At 49.5% G+C, this 21,871-nt stretch overlaps 1 protein-coding gene across 1 annotated transcript in view; it reads left to right on the top strand.

Annotated features, from left to right (window-relative positions):
* Positions 1–355: 355 nt before the first annotated feature.
* The window catches only part of LOC125757100 (kelch-like protein 29), a 29,260-nt gene continuing 7,744 nt past the window's right edge, over positions 356–21,871 (top strand). The window contains exons 1-2 of the mRNA XM_049412205.1: positions 356–436; positions 11,294–11,477. Coding sequence (XP_049268162.1) covers positions 11,313–11,477 — 165 coding nt within the window. The 5' untranslated portion in view covers positions 356–436; positions 11,294–11,312. The remainder of the gene's footprint in view (positions 437–11,293; positions 11,478–21,871) is intronic.

Here is a 21,871-nt window from a genome sequence, read left to right on the forward strand (position 1 = left end):
CTTTGATGTTGCAAAGCGTTTAGTATTGCTTCATTTAATGCTTCTCGCCCATTTCCCTTTATGATGGACAGTGGTGTCAATCCCTCTCGTGGGTATGAGCCAGTTCCCCTAGGCGACAAAACAAAATTTAGCACAATGGGCGCTCCTTCTATCGGAGAACCCTGCCCTATGGACATCGAAGTTCCTTGTGTTGTCCGTGACCTAATCTCACAATAAAAGCATGCATTTCCTCATTAATTCACGCTATCGTTTTTTGTTCTCAGTGGGGCTCGACATGGGAACGATGATCAGCGACATCAGCCCGCCGACGACAAAGTGCACCCTTGCCGCGTGCCAGGTACGCAGCGCAGCGCGTGGTGGTTTGGAAGCTTCGGTGCCAAGATGTCCCGGCCCCAGCCGGACCCAATCTAGCACCAAAGGTCCTAGACGCCACAAGGTGAGCGATAACGCTGATTTCGCAATTACATCTCCGCGCTACACAAACAACCGTGCCGTCAAGAGGGGCTGTTGAGTCGCCGCTACAAAATGTCGCTGTGCTTGCTTCACTAGTGAAGTATGGCATGGTTTAGAACAAAATTTAGCGTGAATGCGCAGATTCTTTAATACCGCGAAATCACTTGTCACTGTTTCGAGCTCTCGTGTACTTGGTTTCGCGACAAATGGCACGGAAAGATTGCAAATTGTCTCCGTTATGTTCCGCGATTTCGAAAGGACACTAAAGTGAAACAATAATTTAGTTTAGGCTAATAAATGATGCTCTGAAAACTCTAGTGCCGTTAATTTCCCCATCATAGGTTTTTTAATAGTTAAGGACATCAATGGTAAAAAAAAAATAACTTTTAAACTTCCCGCCCAAATCTCCGGTAATGACGTAACTGATTTTCAGTGGGTTTTTTTCGTATTTTGGCCACATTGGCTCAACGAGGTTTCTCACAACTTGGCATGTTAAGCATCTGGCTCCCTCAGTAGACAATGTACTTTTTGCCGATTAGGAACTACGCAGACCCTAGCAGGCGCCGTGAAAGTCAGTGACGTCACGACGACCGGTGCGGGAACTTCGAGGTGGCGTCGCCACCCACATTTTCTTTTTGCGCGTTTTCACGCTTACCAAGCGTTTTCTCGCAGCGAGCGTGGGATTTTGGGCGTAGAGTTTCCTAAAATTACCCACAGAGGACTCTGGCGCTGCGATATTTCAGCCACCATGGGAATGATGGGTAGTACACGGATTTGCCTAGTCTTCGTACTTTCGGGCTTCGAACGCACTTGTGGCTTTGTTTATTGTTGTGTTTTGGTTTTCTTTCGAATAAAAGAATGGATCGTTGTGAACATCGTGACCAGATTTGAATCGGTGAGCCTAAAGAAGTTAAAGTGGGGAAGTGGAACTGCTGACTTTTGCTGAACTTTGTTTTGCGACAAAGCGGATGCAGGCGACGCGGAGCCAAACGGAGCCGAAAGAACGAAGTTTAGACAAATCCGTGTACTAGTACCCATCATTCCGACGGTGTCTGAAGCGCCATGCGTTGCAGCTCCCATAGACACTAGCGCCAGAGTTCCCTCTAGTAGGTATTGTATGAAACTCTATGGTTTTGGGTATTGCTACAGTGTACTAGAAGGGGGGGCAGTGGAACGAACGAAGCGGCTGCGCCGCATGATGCTCCGACGGGCGATCGTAGCGGCGGCGCTGTAGTCACTTTGTACTTAGAGTCACTGGAAAAACTGAAGCTGTCTAGAGCGTCTGCACCTGGCGCGCGCGCGTCGTAGCCCACGAAAGCGTGTAACTACGCGTTTTTAGCGCGTATAATGCGTTACTGAGCTTTAATCGGAGTCTCAACGCCTGCTACGCGCCATGGTGCACGAGTGAATATGCAGGTGTGCCTAAATTGCGCCGAGATATCCCCCGTTTGCCGACCCACAAAGAAGGCGACAATCGGAATTCGCACTCGGAATTCGCTTGACTGCTCACTGTATGTTGTATTGTTTGGAAGCGAAAATTCGTGCCGCGCTACATCACAAGTGACTACGTGTGCACTACGAAGAGTAACGAAGTATCAAACCGGCGAGGAAAGCCTACGATCGTTCTGTCGGCATTCCCTACGATATACAGAGCATTGATCCCTATATTGTTTTACGAGTAACCTGAGCACAAATAACTCCATCACAACATTTATATAAGTGAGGACTCAGTTTTATTGCGCCTGTTCTGTGCTGTTTCTACAATGCCGAAAGGATATCTTGTTTCAATTGCGTGGTTCAGTGGCTACTGTGCATCCGGTATGCGACCTCCCATCCGTTATGCGACCTCCTTTCAGGCCTGGATTTTTATTTTGGCCGTAGACATTTTTTGTGAGTGTTTTCCTGATAGTTAAGGCCTTAGAAGACCAAAAACAAAAAATTGAGCAAGTGGTGCAAGTATTTATGAATTAATTAGCATGGAATCAAATTAGGTCATCAGGGCTCAGCGGTTGTGAAATTAGGAAAATGGCTTCTTTGTTTCTACTGCTCACTAGAGTACACAAAATGTGAACCACGTCTCCTTTTTCTGTGTGATACTCTTTGAAACAGCTTCTGTACGACGTCCCGAAAACGGCGCTTGCCGCGCCGCCTCACCTGACCCGCCTCGGCGTCACCCATGACTTCGGTCGAGCTTTTTCTTCTTTGTGGCTCCCAGCTCCGCAAATATGTCGCAACTTTGGTGTCAATCACAGTGGGGATCATTGAAGAAGTATTTCCCAAAGAATGAGCAGTTTTGGTTTGATTTCCAAGGTGCTAGGGGAACATTTGTGCGGTATCGTCAATTGACGACGCCAGGCCCGAAAGGGTTAAAATACCAGAAAGCTGAGCATAATAAAAATCTTAGGCATACTAAAATACACAGATGCATATATAGCCCGTCTATTATTCTGCCTAAATTCACTATAACCAGTGCTTCTTTTCTATCGATAGCTGATATTTCGCTGTTTTCCAGGTCTTCTATTGGTGCTATTGCAAGCAAGTGCACGTTTGTCTGTGATGATGTTTTATATTATAATTAAGTTCAACTGTTTTATCTATAACTTGTTAAAAATGTAGCCAGTAGGGGCGGTGTTGCTCTACGCTTTGCAATATTTAGTTAATTTGTATATGCATGCAATATACACACGCACAAATACAGTCAATAATGTGTCCGGATGCGAACGACCGTTATTTGTACGCGATCCAATTAAGTTAGACTTGTGATATCTTCGAGCCTCCATAATGTCGAGAAAGTCACATATACACAGCGCATGTGTAAAGAGACACACCATACACAGCTTCGCCAACGGTAAACATTTCGCGTGCTTTCGGCAGGATAATATTTTCAACACAAAGTTTTCTGATCACACTTAAAGGAGCACTGACACAAAAATTTTGCACCTTGTTTTTTTTGTTACAATACATAGCTTATGATCCACTTATCACGGCTGCAAACCTCGTTTGCGCGAGTGCGCGACGGTTATTTATGTAGAGACGTTTTTAGAGTGCCCAGTCGCAGTTTCGGTTTCAAAGAGCACCGAGCTAGGCAGCATCCTCCGGTGGACGGGAAAACACAGCTGGCCACGTGAACACGCGAAATTGTGACGTAGGCGGCGCGCGAGCGTGGGTGCGGTTAGAATTACTGTATAGGGAACCCAAGCATCAAGTTTGCGGCGCGACGACAGCGCCGCGCCAGCCGCGCTGCGGCTCTGTCGGAAAGCTCTGAACCTTCGCGCGGCCGACTCAGCCCCTTTCACGGTAGCGGTAGCGCACGTGCGCACGCGTTCTTCTCTCGGTGCGGGTAACTGGGAGGCCGTCAGCTGGGTACGTTGAACCGAGAGGCTTGCTGTGCGAAGCTGCGCACTTCCACGATGGCAGAAGCGACCCCGCGGAAGCGCAAGCGTGGTCCGAAGTATTGCGGTTTAGTGGCCAGCCACAACAGTGCAGACAAGGCACACGATTCACGTGTTAAACTGTATCGGTTCCCGGGCGTGTCGCACGAGAAATAAAGGCGGCAAGCGTGGATTGCTGACAGCGCTGTCTCCCCTTCTATTTTGGCTGTCTGAGTTCATCGCTTTCGTTCGTTCCGACTACCTGAATCGGTAAGTAACGGGGCGCATGCACGCAGCGACTACAGTAATGATTACTCGCTGTCTTCTCGCATTGTTAAAGTCCAGTTACGGTTGTAGGTGAAGCAACTCTGTGTTTTGATTCCCCGTGCTCGTGAGACCTACCCGTCGTTGTTGAACGTTCACATTCGCGTTATACCGTTAGCGTTGCGCGGTCGGTTGAATTCAACTGAACTCCGCACATCGTCAGAAGTTCGGCGCCTGCATTTCACGCGTCGGGAAGGCTGCTTTATCACGCCGGAACGGACGTCTGTGCATTTTCAGCAAGCTTTGACATCGTTCTGCAGGTTTGCTTTGTTGTCACTTTACTAGGGTGATATATATTTAAGCCGCTAAATATAACTGGCACTTAATACATGCTTTGCAGTTGCAACCTTGAAGTAACCACCTTCTGACTTTGTGCGATTTTCTAGCCGCGTTCGCGCAACAGGTTTTATACGCCTGTCAAGTCGATATAATAAAAAGAGACTGCAAGCATGACGCGAGAGCCGAAAAAACGAGGCGAGCAGTTCATCTTGCTTCACAGTGGTTGAAGCTCAGCTAGCTGCCTCGCGTCTTAATCGGCGGGTGATTCTCCAGCGGCACGGGGGACTTGACTCAAACCTTCTCAGGAAGCAGTGCCATGGCCGTATAATCTTTTTTTCGCACGCCGCAAACGTTTGTTCACGAAAGTACACGGCTGCTACTGTAAGCATGCCATATCAAAACAACAATCATATGATTCGTAGTCCACGCCGCAGAACATCGATAGCGTGTACGGCTTCATTTCGGAGTGCATGTGGACCATTATTCATCTTTAACATGACAGAATGAGACTTACCTCGAAGTATAAGTCCTACACGTTGTAATCGCGACTTGGGAAATGCATTTCGCTTTGAATCGGGCGTGGTTGTCGTCGATCGTCTGCTCTTCACCGTTAACGTGATAGCCTTTCTCATTTTACCAAGTTCGCTTTTCGGAAGCGCCAGTCAAGCTTGAAGATCCTTTTGAAGCCGCACTGCACGCGGTACATTGTGAGACGCCGCAAGTGCACCGCGAGAGCTCTGCACGTGCACGGAAGCGAGCGGCAACGCGGTGGAAAGAAGGGAAAACGCTCGCTGATCACGCCCCAGTTTCTCTTTTTCTGCCAGAGATGGCGCTGCCTGTCAAGAGCAGCAGCGCCGCTAAGCGTTGCTTGGGAAGCCTATATGCTACCTTTAGGTAGCAGAGTTGCGCATCTGTCTTCCAACGCCGCTAGCAACCATGCATTGCGGAGAAGCTGCCGCTTGGGCCATTTTTTTTTTTTTTATTTCTTGACGCCTCCGCTGCAGCAAACTGAATTAACACTAGCCATCGACAGCCAATGTTTATCGCCGGTCTTCGACACGCCAGGCAGGTTAATCGGCGACACGGTAGGCATGTCGCCTGCAAAAACGAAGTGCGGCTTCACCGCATAGCTGTGGTTGCTAGCCGGACCTATGCGCTACTCTAGAGTCACTGTATATGCTACCTTTAGGTAGCAGAGTTGCGCATCTGTTTTCCAACGCCGCTAGCAACCATGCATTGCGGAGAAGCTGACGCTCGGGCCAATTTTTGTATTTCTCGACGACGCCGCTGCAGCTCACTCAATTAACACTAGTTATCGACAGCCAATGTTTATCGCCGGCCTTCGACACGCCAGACATGTTTATCGGCGACGCGGTAGGCATGTCGCCTGCAAAAATGGAGTGCGACTTCACCGCATAGCTGTGGTTGCTAGCAGTGACTCTAGGTGCGGTGGGCGCCGAACCAGGTCAAGTGGCGCCAGCTATGGAGGATTAGAAACAACTAACAAACGCGTAATCTATGTCCTCCGAGCATTCGGAAGCGCCCATCTCGACTCGCAAAGCTTACAGCATCGATTATTTGACTATGGCTCTCAAACACGGCGCCGAATCGGGACGAATACATTGCTGTCGAAGCTTAGGGACATGAATCTAAAGCAAATGGAAGCATCAGTTCGGAACTTACACGTTACAGAGCGCACGGCGGCCACTTGATAGATCCAAAGTGGACGACAACCGCTTTTGGCAGTGCTGCCATGTTTTCCGGAGGCGCGAATGCCTCACCGGCGAAGCTTGCCGTGCAAGTTGGACAGCTCTCGCGCGTGCGGCGACGGCCGACGTTCTGCGGCACCGCGCCGTTGCGGCAAGCTTGCCGCTAGCGTGAGCGGGCCATAACATCTGCCAACGGGCACGACGAGCGAACAGCGGAAGAGAACACAACTAGCACACGCAAAGCCGCAGGCACGGAGGAAGAAATGGCAGGTAGCACGGCACAAGCGCAAGGGCACAACCAGCCACCAGCCGACACAAACTCGTGACGTAGGTTTGTTTACACATCCGCCGCGTTGATGTCGGCGTCGCGAAGCGCTCGCATCTCGCTCAGTCGCGCGGCATGCACTTTAAAATGGACTTAAAATATGTTCTAGGCTATATTGGCCCTTGATATTTCGTAGACGTTGTGTACAGGCTCCACATACATCTATTTCACTCATTATCTCGCCTTCGAAATTTTGTGTCAGTGCTCCTTTAAAGGGACACTAAAGAGCAAAACGATTTTTCTCGCATTAGTAAAGTAGTCTTCCAAGATACCAAAAACACCATGCTTTCTGCGTGAAGACGCTTAATAAGCGAGAAAACGCGCAAAAAGAAAATAATACAGGTGGCGACACCACCTTAGAATTCGCGCACCAATTGACATGACGTCACATATTTTTGACGGCGCCTGCTTGGGTCTACGTAGTTCCTAATCGGTTAAATCGAAGTACATTGTCCTCTGAGGGGGCCAGAGACTTGACATAACGAGTTTGTGGAAATTTCGTCGAGCCAGTGGCGCCAAAATACAAATGCTCTTTGAAGTCTTTTACGTCACGAATTACAAAGTTCAGCGCGAAATTTAAAAATGAAAGTTTGAACTTGATTTTCTCCTCTAATAATAAACCTATGGTGGTGAAATAAACTACACAAGAGTTCTCCGAGCAAACTTTATCAATCTAAACCAATTCATTGTTTCTCTTTAGTGTCCCTTTAACTTCCAATAAAGCGGCTCAATTGCTTTGAGTAAAATAGACGCTCAACCACCACCAACAGAAAGATTTCATGATAAGGGGGACCATTTCTGTTTATTTTGCCACTACTTCTTTCTCCTGGCGTCTATCGTTAATTCAGAGTAATGTGACAACTAGCCCAGAAACGAGTCTAGCTCAGTTACACCGAGCTCGTGAACCTTCACTCTAGCAACCACCCCGTCTTCATTTTTATATGTTGCGTACCTTCCCAGTCGCTTCGGCTACAAGAACTATTTTGCAGTATCTCTCGAGGGCATTTACGAAGCAAGCATCCATTAAAAGCTTTAAAGTTTCGTCCATCAAGGCTTACGACAAGACCTAGTTAATAACGGCGCACACAGTACAAAATCCGCATAAAAAATAGCGCTGGTGCCACCGACGCGCTTAGCAGTTCTCGCGCGCTGCACCCACGCGCCTTCAGTACTCAGCGACTGCAGCGCCGCCGCTACGGTCGACGCTGAAGGCATAAGGCGGCGAGGCACGTTCTCGCCACTCAACAGCTCTAGTACACTCTAGTATTACTAAGGAGTAATTTACTAATACGAGAGAAATCGTTTTTCACGCCGAAACCTCTGGAGGCCGTGTGGAGCGCGCCATGTCAACCGTTAATTTGCCTGCCTCTAACGGAGGCGACCTACTACGCAACACCGACGCTTTGAGCTGGTGTGAGCCATAGTGTGAGCTGGTGAATTGATTACGTAAAATACTGCGCGAGTATTTTCTCGCACACAGTGAAACAGGGTGTAGCAATTGTCTTTGTAGCCATGAGCGTTTACACCGGATTCAGACGACATAGCTGTTTACAATTGAAGAGTGATCGCTTTCCTGTCATCGTTTGCTCATTCGCCCCTACGCCACATTCAAGCCTAATCCAACACACGGGCATAAACTGAGCTGATCGCGTATCTTGCATCGCCGCACTAGTCACAGTGCACGCTTTCGAAAAAAGAAACTGTCATGCGGTTCCGGCACCAACATGCATCCTGCAGCTTTCGGAGCGACGAAGAGACAGCGGCCGCGACGCCATACGATGTCTTCCGTAGTGCAGCTGCATGACAAGGCTCCATTAATGGAGCCAAGCTCGCTTTTATCGCGACCGCAGCGAAGCTCGTCTGCACTGTCGCGGTATGCACATGACACGTGGCAAAAAGTTTGCATGTGAAAACGACCAAGTCCGCAGTGTGTCCTATGATGACTACTTTTAGTCTGCTTCATGTCATCGCCAAAAGCGGGCGCTTTCCTTTTTTTGAAGTTTGCACGTGGTTGGTCGATGCGGCTTTCTTTCTGTTTCGCTAGATCTGCGTTGTAAAGAAGCTTGCAGATAACAGGCGTAGCGCATACTTTAATGTCGCCAAGTTTTACGCCTACCTTGGTATTTACATCAGGTGTGAATAAATCGCTGAAAAAGAGGCGACAGCAGCACTGAACTTGAGCACAAGACGAAGGTACTCGCGGGCTGTTTGTTCAACTGGGCTTAACACGAAGCTTCCAATGAGACGGAGAAAATCTCGTCGTAGTATTTACGAGGTACGGATGCGCCTAGCAAGCGAGAAAATAAAATGCAGGTGGCGACGTCGCCATGTGGTCACAAATGTTGACGGCGTCTGCCAGGAATCGTTTGTGACTTACAGTATGTTCTCAGAGACGCAGGGTCTTAACATAGCAAGCTTCAGAAAGTTTCATTCAACCAACGCGGCCAAAACACGCAAAAGGACTGAAATTCGCGATGTCACGTTGACGTTCATTGGCTCAAGTTTCGGCGCGGAATTCAACCATGAAAGATGTTGACCGTCATTTTTCTTCTCGTAAGTAATATATGATGGCGAAATCAATCACAGTAGTGCTCTAGAAGAATATTTTTTTCTGTCTGACCGATTTATTGTTTTACTTTAGCAGGCTTCAATATGAGGGAAACCGCGCAAAAAGGCGTCTGCAAAGGGAGAACAGAACAGCACAAAGCGCTTGTGCTATGCTGTTCTCCCTTTGTGGACGCCTTTTTGCGCAGTTTCTCTCACAATGAGTTACCAACTCTCCCCAACAGTCCAAAGCAGGCTTCAACCACAGTCGGAGTGAGCATCTTTTGCAGAGGAAAACCGGGGCCCGTCGACCTGTATAGGCTTCATGCGCCGTCCAAGCGTGAAGTCCCGGCGGCACAATTACCACAGCAAGAAAACCTACCTTGATGAAAGCATATTCATAGTATCTTCCCAATATTCACGTCAAATGAGCATTACGAGCTTCAAGGCTGACATGGTTCGACGCAGAGTGCTTTCTAGACTAAAATTTTTGTTCGCTGGTTCTTATGGAAACATTAAGCGACATGCATCGCTGACAATCAAACTAGAGCAGTATGCCAACTACCCATTCATAGTTACACTCATAAATATTTCCGCACACAATTTTCTCTGGGAATATGCGGGCACCGTGCATACGTTAGGAGCCGCCACAGTCGCGCGCTTCCTCCAGCGCCATAGCGCCCACGGCACTAGATTTGGCGGGATAAGGTAGCAGACGACGCAGGCGGCGGCAAGCCACTGCGCCGTGCTTTGATGCTTCGCTTGAGGCGTTCCCGTTTGCTTCCAAAAGATGTCAAATTGTTAGCAGCTGTCAGAGAACGTAGCGTTAGCGCGTGTGCTTCTTTTCGCCAAACCTCGTGTATCCTCAGCGAACGCGGCAACATAAAATGCATGAGCTGGGGGAAGACAACGGAGGTGACGAGCCCGTTGAGCGAAACTGCGCACGTGTAACGCGGGCCGCCACGCTCACTAAACAATCACAGCTTATCCCCCTCGGGCTAACAAGCAGAGAACTGAGTGGCAGCATGAAACTGGCGATACCAGCAATTGCACTGTCACGGCAGCTGAATGAAAAAACGCTTTCCATCTGTGTGAACCTGTAGCACTCAGGAAATATCGATGGATTGCATGCCAGGTGCGCCTCTTCGTTTGACTTGGCATTTCCTACAAAGTGCCTGCTGCATATTCTGCTGTACAGCCCGGGTGCCCAATTAGACCCATCGTTGCTGTAGTGCATTGTAGCATCCATAAATTCTCACTCGCAAAGAAAAAAAAAACATCTCTTCACAAAATTCACTTTTGTCGTCGAACGAGTGCGATCCACCGTTCACGCCGATTCCGTTCATATTCTCTAAATAGAAAGCGGTATACATGCGTGCCCGGAGAATTCCTGTAGGTGTTATTGCACCCAACAACGCAGCAATTATTCCTGGAGTTCGGCATTCCTACGAACAGCGCTACCGACACAAAACGAACTGCCCGCGAAAATACCTCGCGCCGTCACAGCAGGAGCGTGGAGCGAGCAGAGGTGCAATCGCGGAGCGATGTTTTATGCTATATTATTCACCATCACCTGCGGGAAGGGCCATGGTAGGGGCTAGTTGGTTGTACATGTTAACACTTGCGACGCGCTGTTTTTGAACACGAAGAGAGACGGAAAAACAACAGGTACTACACACACGAGCGCAACATTAGGTAGTACACACACGAGCGCAATGAGCACACACTACCTGTTGTTTTTCCGTCTGTCTTCGTGTTCAAAAACAGCGCATCGCAAGTGTTAACCACCTGCGGCTGACTGATCGCGTTGATAACGCGGACGGACGGTCGCTCTCGTCACTGGCCAAGCGCGAAAAGCACGAAAAGTATAGTCATCGTAGAAGGCAGCGTTCCTCGATTTCACCCCAGTGCGAGCGCGTGAGAGCATCCCGCCAAATCTGCGCTTCTTGCCGCTAGGGGCACCTTCGCTCGAGCAGCGGAGTTACGTCTGCACGGAGCCTTATATGTCAATGCATTCATTAACACCATTTGCTATTCAGACTTCAAACTGTAATAAACGTATTAGTGTTGTTCGTACTTCATATGCAGCCTGTTAGGGCGTTATAGGTATTTATCATAAGCGTTGTTTTCCTGTCCACGTTAACAGCTAATCTAAGTAGAATGTGCATTTCTTGTTCATTTTGGTCCTCGCTCTGTGAATATGGTTTTGTTTCTTTACATTTCTGAACTGTAGTCAAAGTTGGGGCCCGTGGGAAGGGCCTGCATATAATTAATCTAATTGGTTGCAGCGGGCGCGCGGCCGCCGCCATGGCGTCGTCGCTGTCCAGCGGCGGCGGCGGTGGCGGGCGGCGGAACAGCCTGGTCGTGTTCGTCGAGGGCCAGGCGTTTCACGTCGACCGCCCCTTGCTCACCAGGCACAGCCAGTTCTTCAGGAAGACCCTCGACAGGCCGGAGAACCGGAACAAGCACAAGGTGCGCCATCATCGTTGGATTTTTTACACTGTAAAAATGCTAAGCGCCTGTCGTCTTCGAAGTTACATTGTACTAGGTAATTAACAAAAACTCGTTAATTAACGTCCTCGATTATTAGGGCAATTGTTTGACGCGAGCTCGTCGTCGGACCTTGCCTCAACGATACGGCAGATTCTTCGAGAAGAGCTGCTTCGGCGTGAAGAACTAACTTCGTCCGCACCACGTCTCACGAGTGCCTGCTCAGAGCACTGCCAAGCCCTGTTCGAGCATGGCAGTCGGTGAACGCTACAGATGTCTGTTATCAGACCGAAGTGCCACGTGCAATGACGCCACCTTCGCTGAGGTCTACATACCAACCGCGCCCTCGCTTCAACCGTCGATATCGACGACCGCCCACTGGTTATGAGGCGGAGCTCGAAGGTGTTGCTTATCCCCAGTATCCATACATCCATGATTACTTGGACGAGACGCCTGTGCAGCGACCGTCTTCCCCGGTGTGTTATAGCTGTGGTGTGCCTGGTAACACCGCGCCGTTCTGCGAGCGGCAGCAGTCATCTCGATACGAACGACCATCGACTGGTACTCGGCGCAATGATGGGCACACCGGTTCTCGATGGCCGGTCCACACGACACTCGGGAATGCTTTCACACAAAGAAGCTTCAGAAACGCCTCACAAAGCTCTTACCGGAGCTTGACGCCGCCATCAGGACCTCGACCGCGTCGTTCTCCATCGCCACGGCCGTCGCTTACCGTCGCCACCACCGTAAAACTTAGCAGCGCGGGGGTGAGTTCTTAGCCGATGGGGGTGAGTTCGCTGAAAAATTGCTGTAAACAGATATACCTCCTCCCGTTTTTATATCAAGGAACAAGGTGCATGTGAATGTCGATGGAGTATGGCTTTGGTGGACACAGGTGTCTCGGTAATGAATCTTGTACTTAAGCGGGCTCTACGCCGCAAGGTGATGTTTCGGTAGGATCAAGAAGGAATGTTTGTTGCAGTGGGCGGCGAATCATACTCTCCTGTTGGAATGTATACTGTGGACTTATCCTTGGGCGGTAGGCTTTTCACGTCCGAATTTTTGATAATCTCTGGGTGCTCTCACGACGAAATATTGGGTATTGACTTAATGAAGCAGTGCGGCGCTACAGTTGATTGCGAAAGTTGATTGCCGAAATGGGGAGTCATCAGTAGACGACAGCCTTCCTTCCGAACTATTGAAGGACAGCAACCCCGGCCACGAAAGTACACTTTTGCTGTCTTTGGGAATACCACCGTGCCACCCCTATCAGTTGTGTGGGTGACTTGCGCTGTTCTTAACAGCGCCCCGCTTGATGGCACTGTGCATTCCATTCATTCAGCCTGTGCTAAAAAGAACACCGTCATCCTGCATTGCCTGGTGCTATTGGATAATGGAAAAGCTGCTTTGTGAACATTTAACTACCCCACAAAGCCCGCAATACTCCTGGACAGTATGAAACTCGCTTCCTTCCGAGCAGATGCGCTTTCTACGGTGGCTTCTTGACAGATGCAGATGCTCCAGGCGAGGCGGTAAATCTACAGCCTTCGAACTCGCGTGTTCTTCGCATGGTCAACACGTAACACAGTACGAGTAAGTACCGCACCTTGGTCGATGCCCCGCCACGGCACCTCTCTCTGTTCGACTTTGCGCTAGAAGACAAAATGCTTCAGATCCCTGATTCTCGCGCACGTCACAGGTGCGGTGCATCCGATAATATTATCGAGTTTCCCCGGCAGAACCAAAGATGAGCAAATTCGCGAAATGGTGGAAAAGGGGGTAATTCAAGAGTCGTGCAGTCCTGGGGCAGGCCAAGTAGTACTTGTAAGAAAGAAAGATGGCACCCGGAAGTTTTGCGTGGACGTCTCAATGCAGTCACTAAAGAAGACGTCTATCCCCTTTCTCGAATTGACGATGCCATTACTGCAGGCACGTAGCCAGGATTTTTTTTCGGGGGGGGGGGGGGGGGGGGTGCAAGGCCTAGTTGTTAGAGAGAAAGAAGAAAAAAAGTTGCCCAGGAATATAGAAGGCTAGACGAATTTCGGAGGGAGGGGGGCCGGGCCCCCCTGACCCCCCCCCCCCCCCCTTTACCTGCGTGCCTGATTGACTGCCTTCACTCAGCGTCGTTTACTTTTCCTCCGTTCACTTGCGGGCAGGTTATTAGCAGATACCGATGGATCCGGCGGACAAAGAAAAGACGGCTTTTGTGTCTCCGGATGGGCTCTATAAGTTCATTCTTATGCCCTTCGGACTGAGTGATGCCCCCGCAACCTTCGAACTCTTTATGGATACAATTATGCGATACCTAAAATGGCATTCATCTTCAAAAGTGCGCTTAGTGAACACAGACACAAACGAAAGAAATACAGGACATAAAGCAACGTTTTCGTTTGTGTTTGTGTTCACTAAGCGCACTTTTGAAGATGAATCAACACGAACTAGCCACCTATAGCTCTTCTCTAAAATGGGAGATCTGCATGTGCTACCTCGACGACGTTGTATCTGGACGAACATTTAGTGAACACAGTCAGCGTCTCGATGTTGTTCTGGCCTGTATTAGGAACGCTGGGCTTTTTTTTAATTCAAAGAAGTGCCATTTGGTGAGCGGCAAGCACTCGTTTTAGGTCACCTCGTCGACAAAGATGGTATCCGACCTGACCCGCAGAAGACTATGGCCGTCAAAGCATTCCAGTCACCACGTTCTGTGAAGGAGCTGCGCAGTTTCCTTGGACTTGTTGCTCATATTTATTGATCGGTTTGCTGACGTCGCTCACCCGCTGGCATGCCTCCTGCGAAAAGATCATCCGTTCCATTGGCAGACGAACGTGACGCCTCTTTTCGACAGCTCAAGTGTCTCTTGACGTCACAACCGATACTGTGGCACTTTGACCCCTCCGCCCCAATGGAAGTTTCACGCAGACGCTAGTGGTGTGGGCGTCGGTACCGTACTCGCCGAACGCATTGGTGACAAGGAACATGTTATCGCTTATGCCAGCCGCTCACTGAGCAAGCCGGAGCGCAACTACACTGTGACCGGTCAGGAATGCCCTGCCGTAGTCTTCTCAGTTCCAAGATTTCAGTCATACTGCTACGGATGGCATTTCACGATCGTCTCATACCACCACTCCCTCTGCTGGCTTGTGAGTCTACGAGATCCATCTGGTCGGCTTGCGCGCTAGGCTCTCTAATTGCACGAGTACGACTTCACTGTATCTTACAAGACCGGCCGGTGCCATGCTGACGCTGGCTGCCTTTCAAGACTGCCACTAAAATCCACGACGCGGAAAACTTTCACCATTACCTATCTACCCTTGATCCTGCTTTTCCCGACGTGGACGAGCTCGATGCTGAACAGTGGAGAGACCCAAAGTTGCAGACATACTTTTCCGCCGCTCAAAATTCCACGATAGCGCGTCGTTTTTGTGCTCCCAATGGAGACTATGCAAGAAGAATTACACTGCACCTGGGCCTTCGCTGCTATTGGTTGTACCGGAAAGCTTCCGTTATTCTGTGCCATGAAGACCCAACCTCAGGCCACTTGGGAGCAGCGCGGACTCTATGCAGAGCTAAAGAGCGTTTTTATTGGCCGCGAATGCGTCAGACTATCGAACACTGTCGCCAGCTGCACGAAGTGTCAGCGTCACAAGCATCCTACGAAAGTTCGCGCCGGTCATCTCCAGCCTGTGTCGCCTGCGTGCTCGCCTTTTGAGCAAGTGGGCATCGATCTTCTAGGGTTTGCGTCGATTATCTGACTCACTACTGCGAGACGGCCGCTGTCCCCTCCAGGATTGGTGCTGCCGTCTCTGTTCTTGTTACACTCCGTCATCATCCAGCACAGGCTGCCTCGAGTCATAATCAGCGATCGTGAACACCAGTTCACTGCAGATGTTGTGAAGGCATTATTACGCTTGTGTGATTCTCCTTTTTTGGTATTCAACGCCCTACCATCCTCAAACAAATGGACTTACCCAGCGTGCGAACCGGACGCTTACCAACATGCTTTCAATGTATGTGGCATCCAATCATAAGAACTGGGACGAGATATTGCCGTTTATAACATACGCGTTCCACACAGCAAGACACGAAACGACATATAGTTCATTCTTCCTTCTTTACGCATGCCCGCCTCGTTATACCTTGGACACTATCCTCCCTTTGATGACCGCTGATAATCTATCAGTAGCTGCTCTCTGTCGGGCTGGGGAAGATCGACGACTCGCGCGGCTGCGCACTCTAGCTTCCCAGACCACATCAAAGACCAGATATACGGCAGTAAGCACTGTCTTGTGAGCACTATCCCGGTCACTGTGTGGTTGTGGACCCCAGTACGGAAGCGCGGTCTGTGCACATAGTTCTTGCCACACTATGCTGGACCGTTTGTCATCATCGATAGCTATAACTATACGATAGCGCGCCTCACACCCAGCGGCCGACGTTCTGCAAGAACTCAAGTTACGCACGTCGCCCGGCTAATGCCATACACACAACGAGGGCACCTGACTCGCCCGGCGGGCTTCGTCTGAGCGAGGAGATGTACAACGGCGCCTCTGCAGCGAGGCAGATGAGTGGTGGAAGAAGAGGACGAGGATTTTGTTGCTGCTTCCGTAGCCTCACCCCATCTCGCCGTCCGCCGCCGAGCATTCTCAGTTAACGCTTCCCGACGTAAGTTGTAACAATATGGAAAAGTTGTAAGACGTGACAATATATGGCGTGCCTATCTCTTAGAAATCCCAAGAAACACACGTAGTTTGAGATATTAATCATCGAAATTCAAGGCCCCGATCGAGGCGACATCGAAACTGAGCACGCCTAATGCGCAGGTGTTACGTGAGGCCGGAACTTCACGTGACAAACTTTAAAAAAAGGGCGCGTCGCAGCAGAATCCAATCAGGAAAAACGGCAAGTCGTCTGAAATACACAAACGGACCGCTCATGCATTGCGTATGACGTTTCGTGTTTCTATGATTTTTTCGCACTGCACACAAGAAAACCGTAATTTCAACTTTTTCTTTCACTGTACAGCGTAAAACGTAGGGGCAGCCACTATAGCCACTAAGGCGCTTCTTCGCGCAGACAAGCCAAAGAGTTCTTTGCGCTTATTTAAAATTTAAGAAAGTACTACACGTCAAGCCTAAAGAATAAGCGGTCCACCTGCGTGTTTGAGACGGCTTGCCGTTTTTCCTGATCCTGCTGCGACTCGGCTTTTTTTTAATTCGTGACCTGAAGTTCTGACGTCACAAAGCGGTGGCGTCTCCTGAGCGCCCGGCGCGCTCAATTTCGATATCGCCTCGATGGGGGCCTTAAATATCGATGATTGATATTTCAAATTACAATGTTTTTTGAGATTTCTAAAGGATGAGTATGCCATAAAGTGTCACGTTCTACAATCAGAGTGAAAATTAAAACTGCTTTATTGGGAACATTTTGGCGCACACACCAGCTCTAGAGAGTCGCCATTTCAATGGAGAAATTTGTCGTAAGAGCGTGGCACCAGCCTTCCTCGCAGAAGGCCTGTACTTTCAGCTGTACGCCCTTCTGCAGCTCGCTGTCCTCCTAGCCAGCATTTCATGTGGGCAAAGAGATGGCAATCAGAGGGAGTTAAGTCCATGTTGGCTCATCGAACACTGAAAACACTGCCTGAGCTTCTTTGTTGCCGCGCATTGTCATAAGAAGGAAAATGCCTCCTAACAACATTCATCGTCGCTTGCTCAGAATTGCCCTTCGTAGACGTTCAAATGACACGCTGTACGAGGCTGCACTGATGTTCGTGCCAGGTTCCATGATTTCCACCAAGACCCTTGCCATCGCAGAACACAGCAGCCATACACATCCCACTCGGCGGCTGCATTTTCGGTGGAGGCGAAAATGTTTTGAGGCCCGTGTACTCAGATTTAGGTGCACGAACCCCAGGTTGTCGAAATTTCCGGAGCCCTCCACTGCGGCGTCCCTCATAATCATATCGTGGTTTTGGGACGTTAAACCCGAGATATTATTATTATTATTATTATTATTATTATTATTATTATTATTATTATTATTATTATTATTATTATTATTATTATTGATTGATTGATTGATTGATTATTATTATTATTAATATTATTATTACACTTGCCGCTGGAGAAAGTTTTCTTGAACTTTGCTATCAGAGAATAAGAATGCTTCCCCTGGCGCTTTCGCTTCTTCAGTTTCGAAACTGCCTCGTCCCCTGTGACTATTCTGTTCAGCTTTTATTCAGCGTGCAGCGCGGCACAGACGAGGGACAAAAACTGGTAGACAAAAGCGCTCAACCGCGCTTTTGTTAGCGTACCAACTAGCCGAACTTGCCGTGTTAATGCTTCATCATGGTAGCGCTGGAGACACGTTCAAGGGACCCTGAAACGGCTTTTCGAAAGTTTGTAGGCACCATCAAATCGATCGCACGATAATTTAAGGCAGCTACGGCCAGTAATATGTGGCTCTCCTCCAGGTGCGTCGCCAGAAATTTTTTTCGGGGGGGGGGGGTTCAACCATACTTTATGTATGTTCGTGCGTGCGTTTGTATGTGTGCGTGTATATATACGCAAGCAAAATTGAAAAATTTCGGGGGGGGGGGGGGGTTTGAACCCCCCCCCCCCTGGCTACGCCCCTGCTCTCCTCATTCACTCGCTGGACGCGCAGACGTCGCAGGCGATGAAGCGCATCACCAGGTGGTTGTGATCTGCTCCGCCAGGTGCCGCAACCGTTCCCATTTCAGTCTCCTGTACGCCGACAATATGCAAGCGCCAAATATGCGGACGAATTGGAAGTATTTGAGAATGATCACCGAGAAGCGTGGCACTGTGGTTGGGTCTTCAGGGGTGAAGTTACAACCGCAGACGCGTGCATCCTGGCGTTCATCGGATAGCGAGAGCCCGGTGCACCGACGAGACCGACGAGCTCAAGCGACTCCGCTCGCCAGTTGCCTTACACGAGTTCGGAGCTTTACAAGTGGCCGTTCGCTAGATTTTAAGCACATAGCGCAGCTAGGGCAATTAATCGTGTCTCAGAAAAGAAACCTCCAGTTGTTTTCATGTTTCGTCCGCGTCATATGGAATGTCTCGCGTATCCGCTATTTATCAATGGTACATCAGTTGAATAAGTTCAGTCCTTCAAAACTCTAGGCATCTATTTTTCTGCTAAAATGTCATGGGATGCACACGTTACTTTCTTGGTTAAAAATCTTTCGCGTACTATTCGACTTTTTTTAGCGAAACTGTGCAACGTTTCCGGTTACCGTAAATCTACTCCTTTATAACTCGTTATTCTCTTCACTGTGAACTATGGTGCTCTTTTGTGGGGCACAGCCGCAAATGCTAACATTACAAAATTGTTTCTTCTGCAAAAGCAAATTATCAGACTAACTTGTAAGATTCCCTATTTGTCACATACAGCTGAACAGTTTGTAAAATTTCGCGTCCTAATACTTCTATCACTTTACGAATACAGGCAATTCCGTTATTACAAACTCTGCACAAAAGGCAAAGACAACGCTTCGCAAAGGATAGCCAATCTTAAAGGGTCATGAAGCACCCTTGGGCTTGTTGAAAAAACACATCCTGCGGAAAGCTGACACGGCTGCTCAGCCAAATATTGCAGTCGTGCTCGCCGCGTAAAGCCTACAAGCGTAACGCGAAGCAGCCGTTTTCTCAGGCGCCCTCTTTTCAAACAGAGGCCGGTTCTCACTCTCGTCGGTGGGCGGGGCGTCTGCACGTTGACGTCGCGGATCTGCCAGTTTACGTCGCAAAAGACATAGCATCCTCATTGGCCGATAGCCGACATAAATCGAGAGCGGCGTTCGGATCAGATGCGCTTGTTCCCGCTGACACTGTGTATAATATAGAGCACTGCACGGGCCTGATTTCTCGGCCCGGGCCCGCTTTATGAAGCCCGAGCCCAGCCCGGGCCCGTGGTTTCAAGCCATGGCCCTGTCCGGGCCCGGTCGTACATAACGAACCCAGCCCGGGCCTGGGCGTGCATGACCGAACCCAGCCCGAGCCCGGCCCGTCCCGTGGTTCTAAGCCCAGGCCCTGCCCGGACCCGGGCGTTCATTACTAAACTTATCAAGGGCGCGCGTTTTCATGACCAGGCCCGGACCCGGCCCGCTAGAGGATATTAGTTGTTGATGATGATTGTTAATGATGCCTTGCGCTTTGTAGCGGCCGATCGGACGGAAAATCCGGTGTGTTCATGCATAGAAATGTTGCTTTGCCCGCAGTGGTAGCTCAGCGGTTAAGCTGTTTCGCTGTTAAGTCCTGGGCACGACCTCCTATAGAGGAGGTCGTGGTCCTGGGACGCGGGTGCGATTCCCGTGGCGACGGCGTCGGCATCTTGATGGGGGCGAAATGCAAGAACATCCGTGTACTTATCTTCAGGTACACATTAAAGAACTCCAGGTGGTCGATGTTAATCCGGTCCCCACTACGGCGCGCCTCGTAATCATGCCGTGGTTTTAGCACGTAATACCAAGGAATATAAATGAAATGTTGCTTATATGGCAAAGTCATTCAGTATAGTAAAAATAAAACATAGCAACAAAATTTATTTAAAAGAAGTGTACAACTAACATGAAAAAGCGGATAGAAGCGAACCTGGGACATTTTCTTTAATGCTGTTTTCTACACTCGCGTTGGAAACATTAATTACACAATATTTTTAAAAGAGGCTCCTGATTAATAATTTTTTGCAGCAAGATAAAAAACGTTAACGTTACATATGGTGAAGAGCCCACCGAAAGCCGATCAAAATATAAATCGTTCATATTCTAACATCGTCACGGAAACGTGATCGCCGTGTACAATATAATTATACAATCAAGCTAATTGGCACAGAATGCCTTAGACTATGAAATGCATAACGTTCGCGTGTGCTCGAAGGCCCGACTTAGGCCTTTTATTGAGCGGGCCCGAGTTCGGCCCGGCCCGCAGCCTCAAGCCCGGTCCCGGCCTAGGCCCGCGGCTTCAAGCCCAGGCCCGCACATTCAAGCCCAAGCCCAGCCCGGGCCCGCCGGAAAACGCTTCGGACGGCCCGGCCCGGCCCGCGGGCTGGGCCGGGCCGGGCTCGGGCTTTCGGGTCGGCCCGGGCCCGTGCAGTGCTCTAGTATAATAGTTGCTGTAGGGAAATAAACAGGCTGAAATATGGTAAAACTTTGTTGCGAGTTTTCAAAAAGATGACTCACTTCCGGTAGAGGCCAACTGTCGTCTGCTGAACTCAGCGCGCCCGCGCACGTTCGAGCGTAACCTAACTTTGGCCACACTGCCTTTTCGGTATCGCAGCCTCTTGTGCCTCGCTTGTTCCGATTAGTTTTGAATGTCGTAACTGGCCTCAAATCTTACAAAACTTGTGTGTATCTCGTTCTCACTTGATCAGTGCGTGCACAGATCGAGTTGCAAGCAGGTTATCTATTAACAGGCCGGAAAGCGGCCCCTCGTGAGCCATGAGGGGTGGATTATCATTCCAGAGAATACACACGATCATTTAACCCTTGGATAATACACTTCACGTCAAAAATATCCCGAAGATGGATTCAGCGGTAAGGTCGAAATAATACAACCTGAATTCCACTGTCAACTCACTGAGAGTACTTTTGCTTCCAGTCGTCTTTAAAGAACAACCATAGGCCCGTGTTTAAGCTTACGTAAGGCCACAACATAATTTGTGGGGTGTCATGCAGGCCGAAGTGAATACCTTCGGCTCCGAATTCTTCGGTTCGTCATGTCGTGCCGTTATAGAAATGATAGATGTGTGCCCTCTTGAGTGCTTCTCCATATATCGACAATGCTTCGCTCGCCCGAAATTCGTGGATGCCAGCGTGACAAAGGTATCTTCAGCTGGCCGAACGTATGTGCATTCCATGGACGTATGCTGTGGGGCAAATTTAGTAATGTCTTCCGGGAGCTGCACGCGTCCAGTGGCAGCAGCGTCTTCTGAGCTGTTCTAAGACGACTTGCGTTTGCATTGTAGGGGTCTCAGCCCACCGCCGCGCAGAACCCCCCAGAGACGAGGACGAGACACTGAGCAACACGTCTTTATCATTCCAAGACTCGACCGCTACTCACTGTCAACGGCCACTGAGCGCGAGCCGCGAGGGCGCCCGTGTCCATCGTTCTCTTTTACCGTCAACGCGCTCGCGGCTGCCGCTCCCATAGCATATAAAAGTTACACACGCAGACGGCACAGTCACAACTTACAAGGATATTGTCACGTGGTCGTGACGTCGACGAAGGCAGCAGACAGCGTATCCGAGATGAAACTTTTTATTTGGCCGAACTTGTGGCCGGGAAACTGAAAGTCAAACTACAGCAATACACTGATACACAGCGTACGCTGATAGCGGCCAACAGAGCGTCGACCGCCAA

This window comes from Rhipicephalus sanguineus, chromosome 2, assembly GCF_013339695.2.
Source record: "Rhipicephalus sanguineus isolate Rsan-2018 chromosome 2, BIME_Rsan_1.4, whole genome shotgun sequence".
NCBI lineage: Eukaryota > Metazoa > Arthropoda > Arachnida > Ixodida > Ixodidae > Rhipicephalus > Rhipicephalus sanguineus.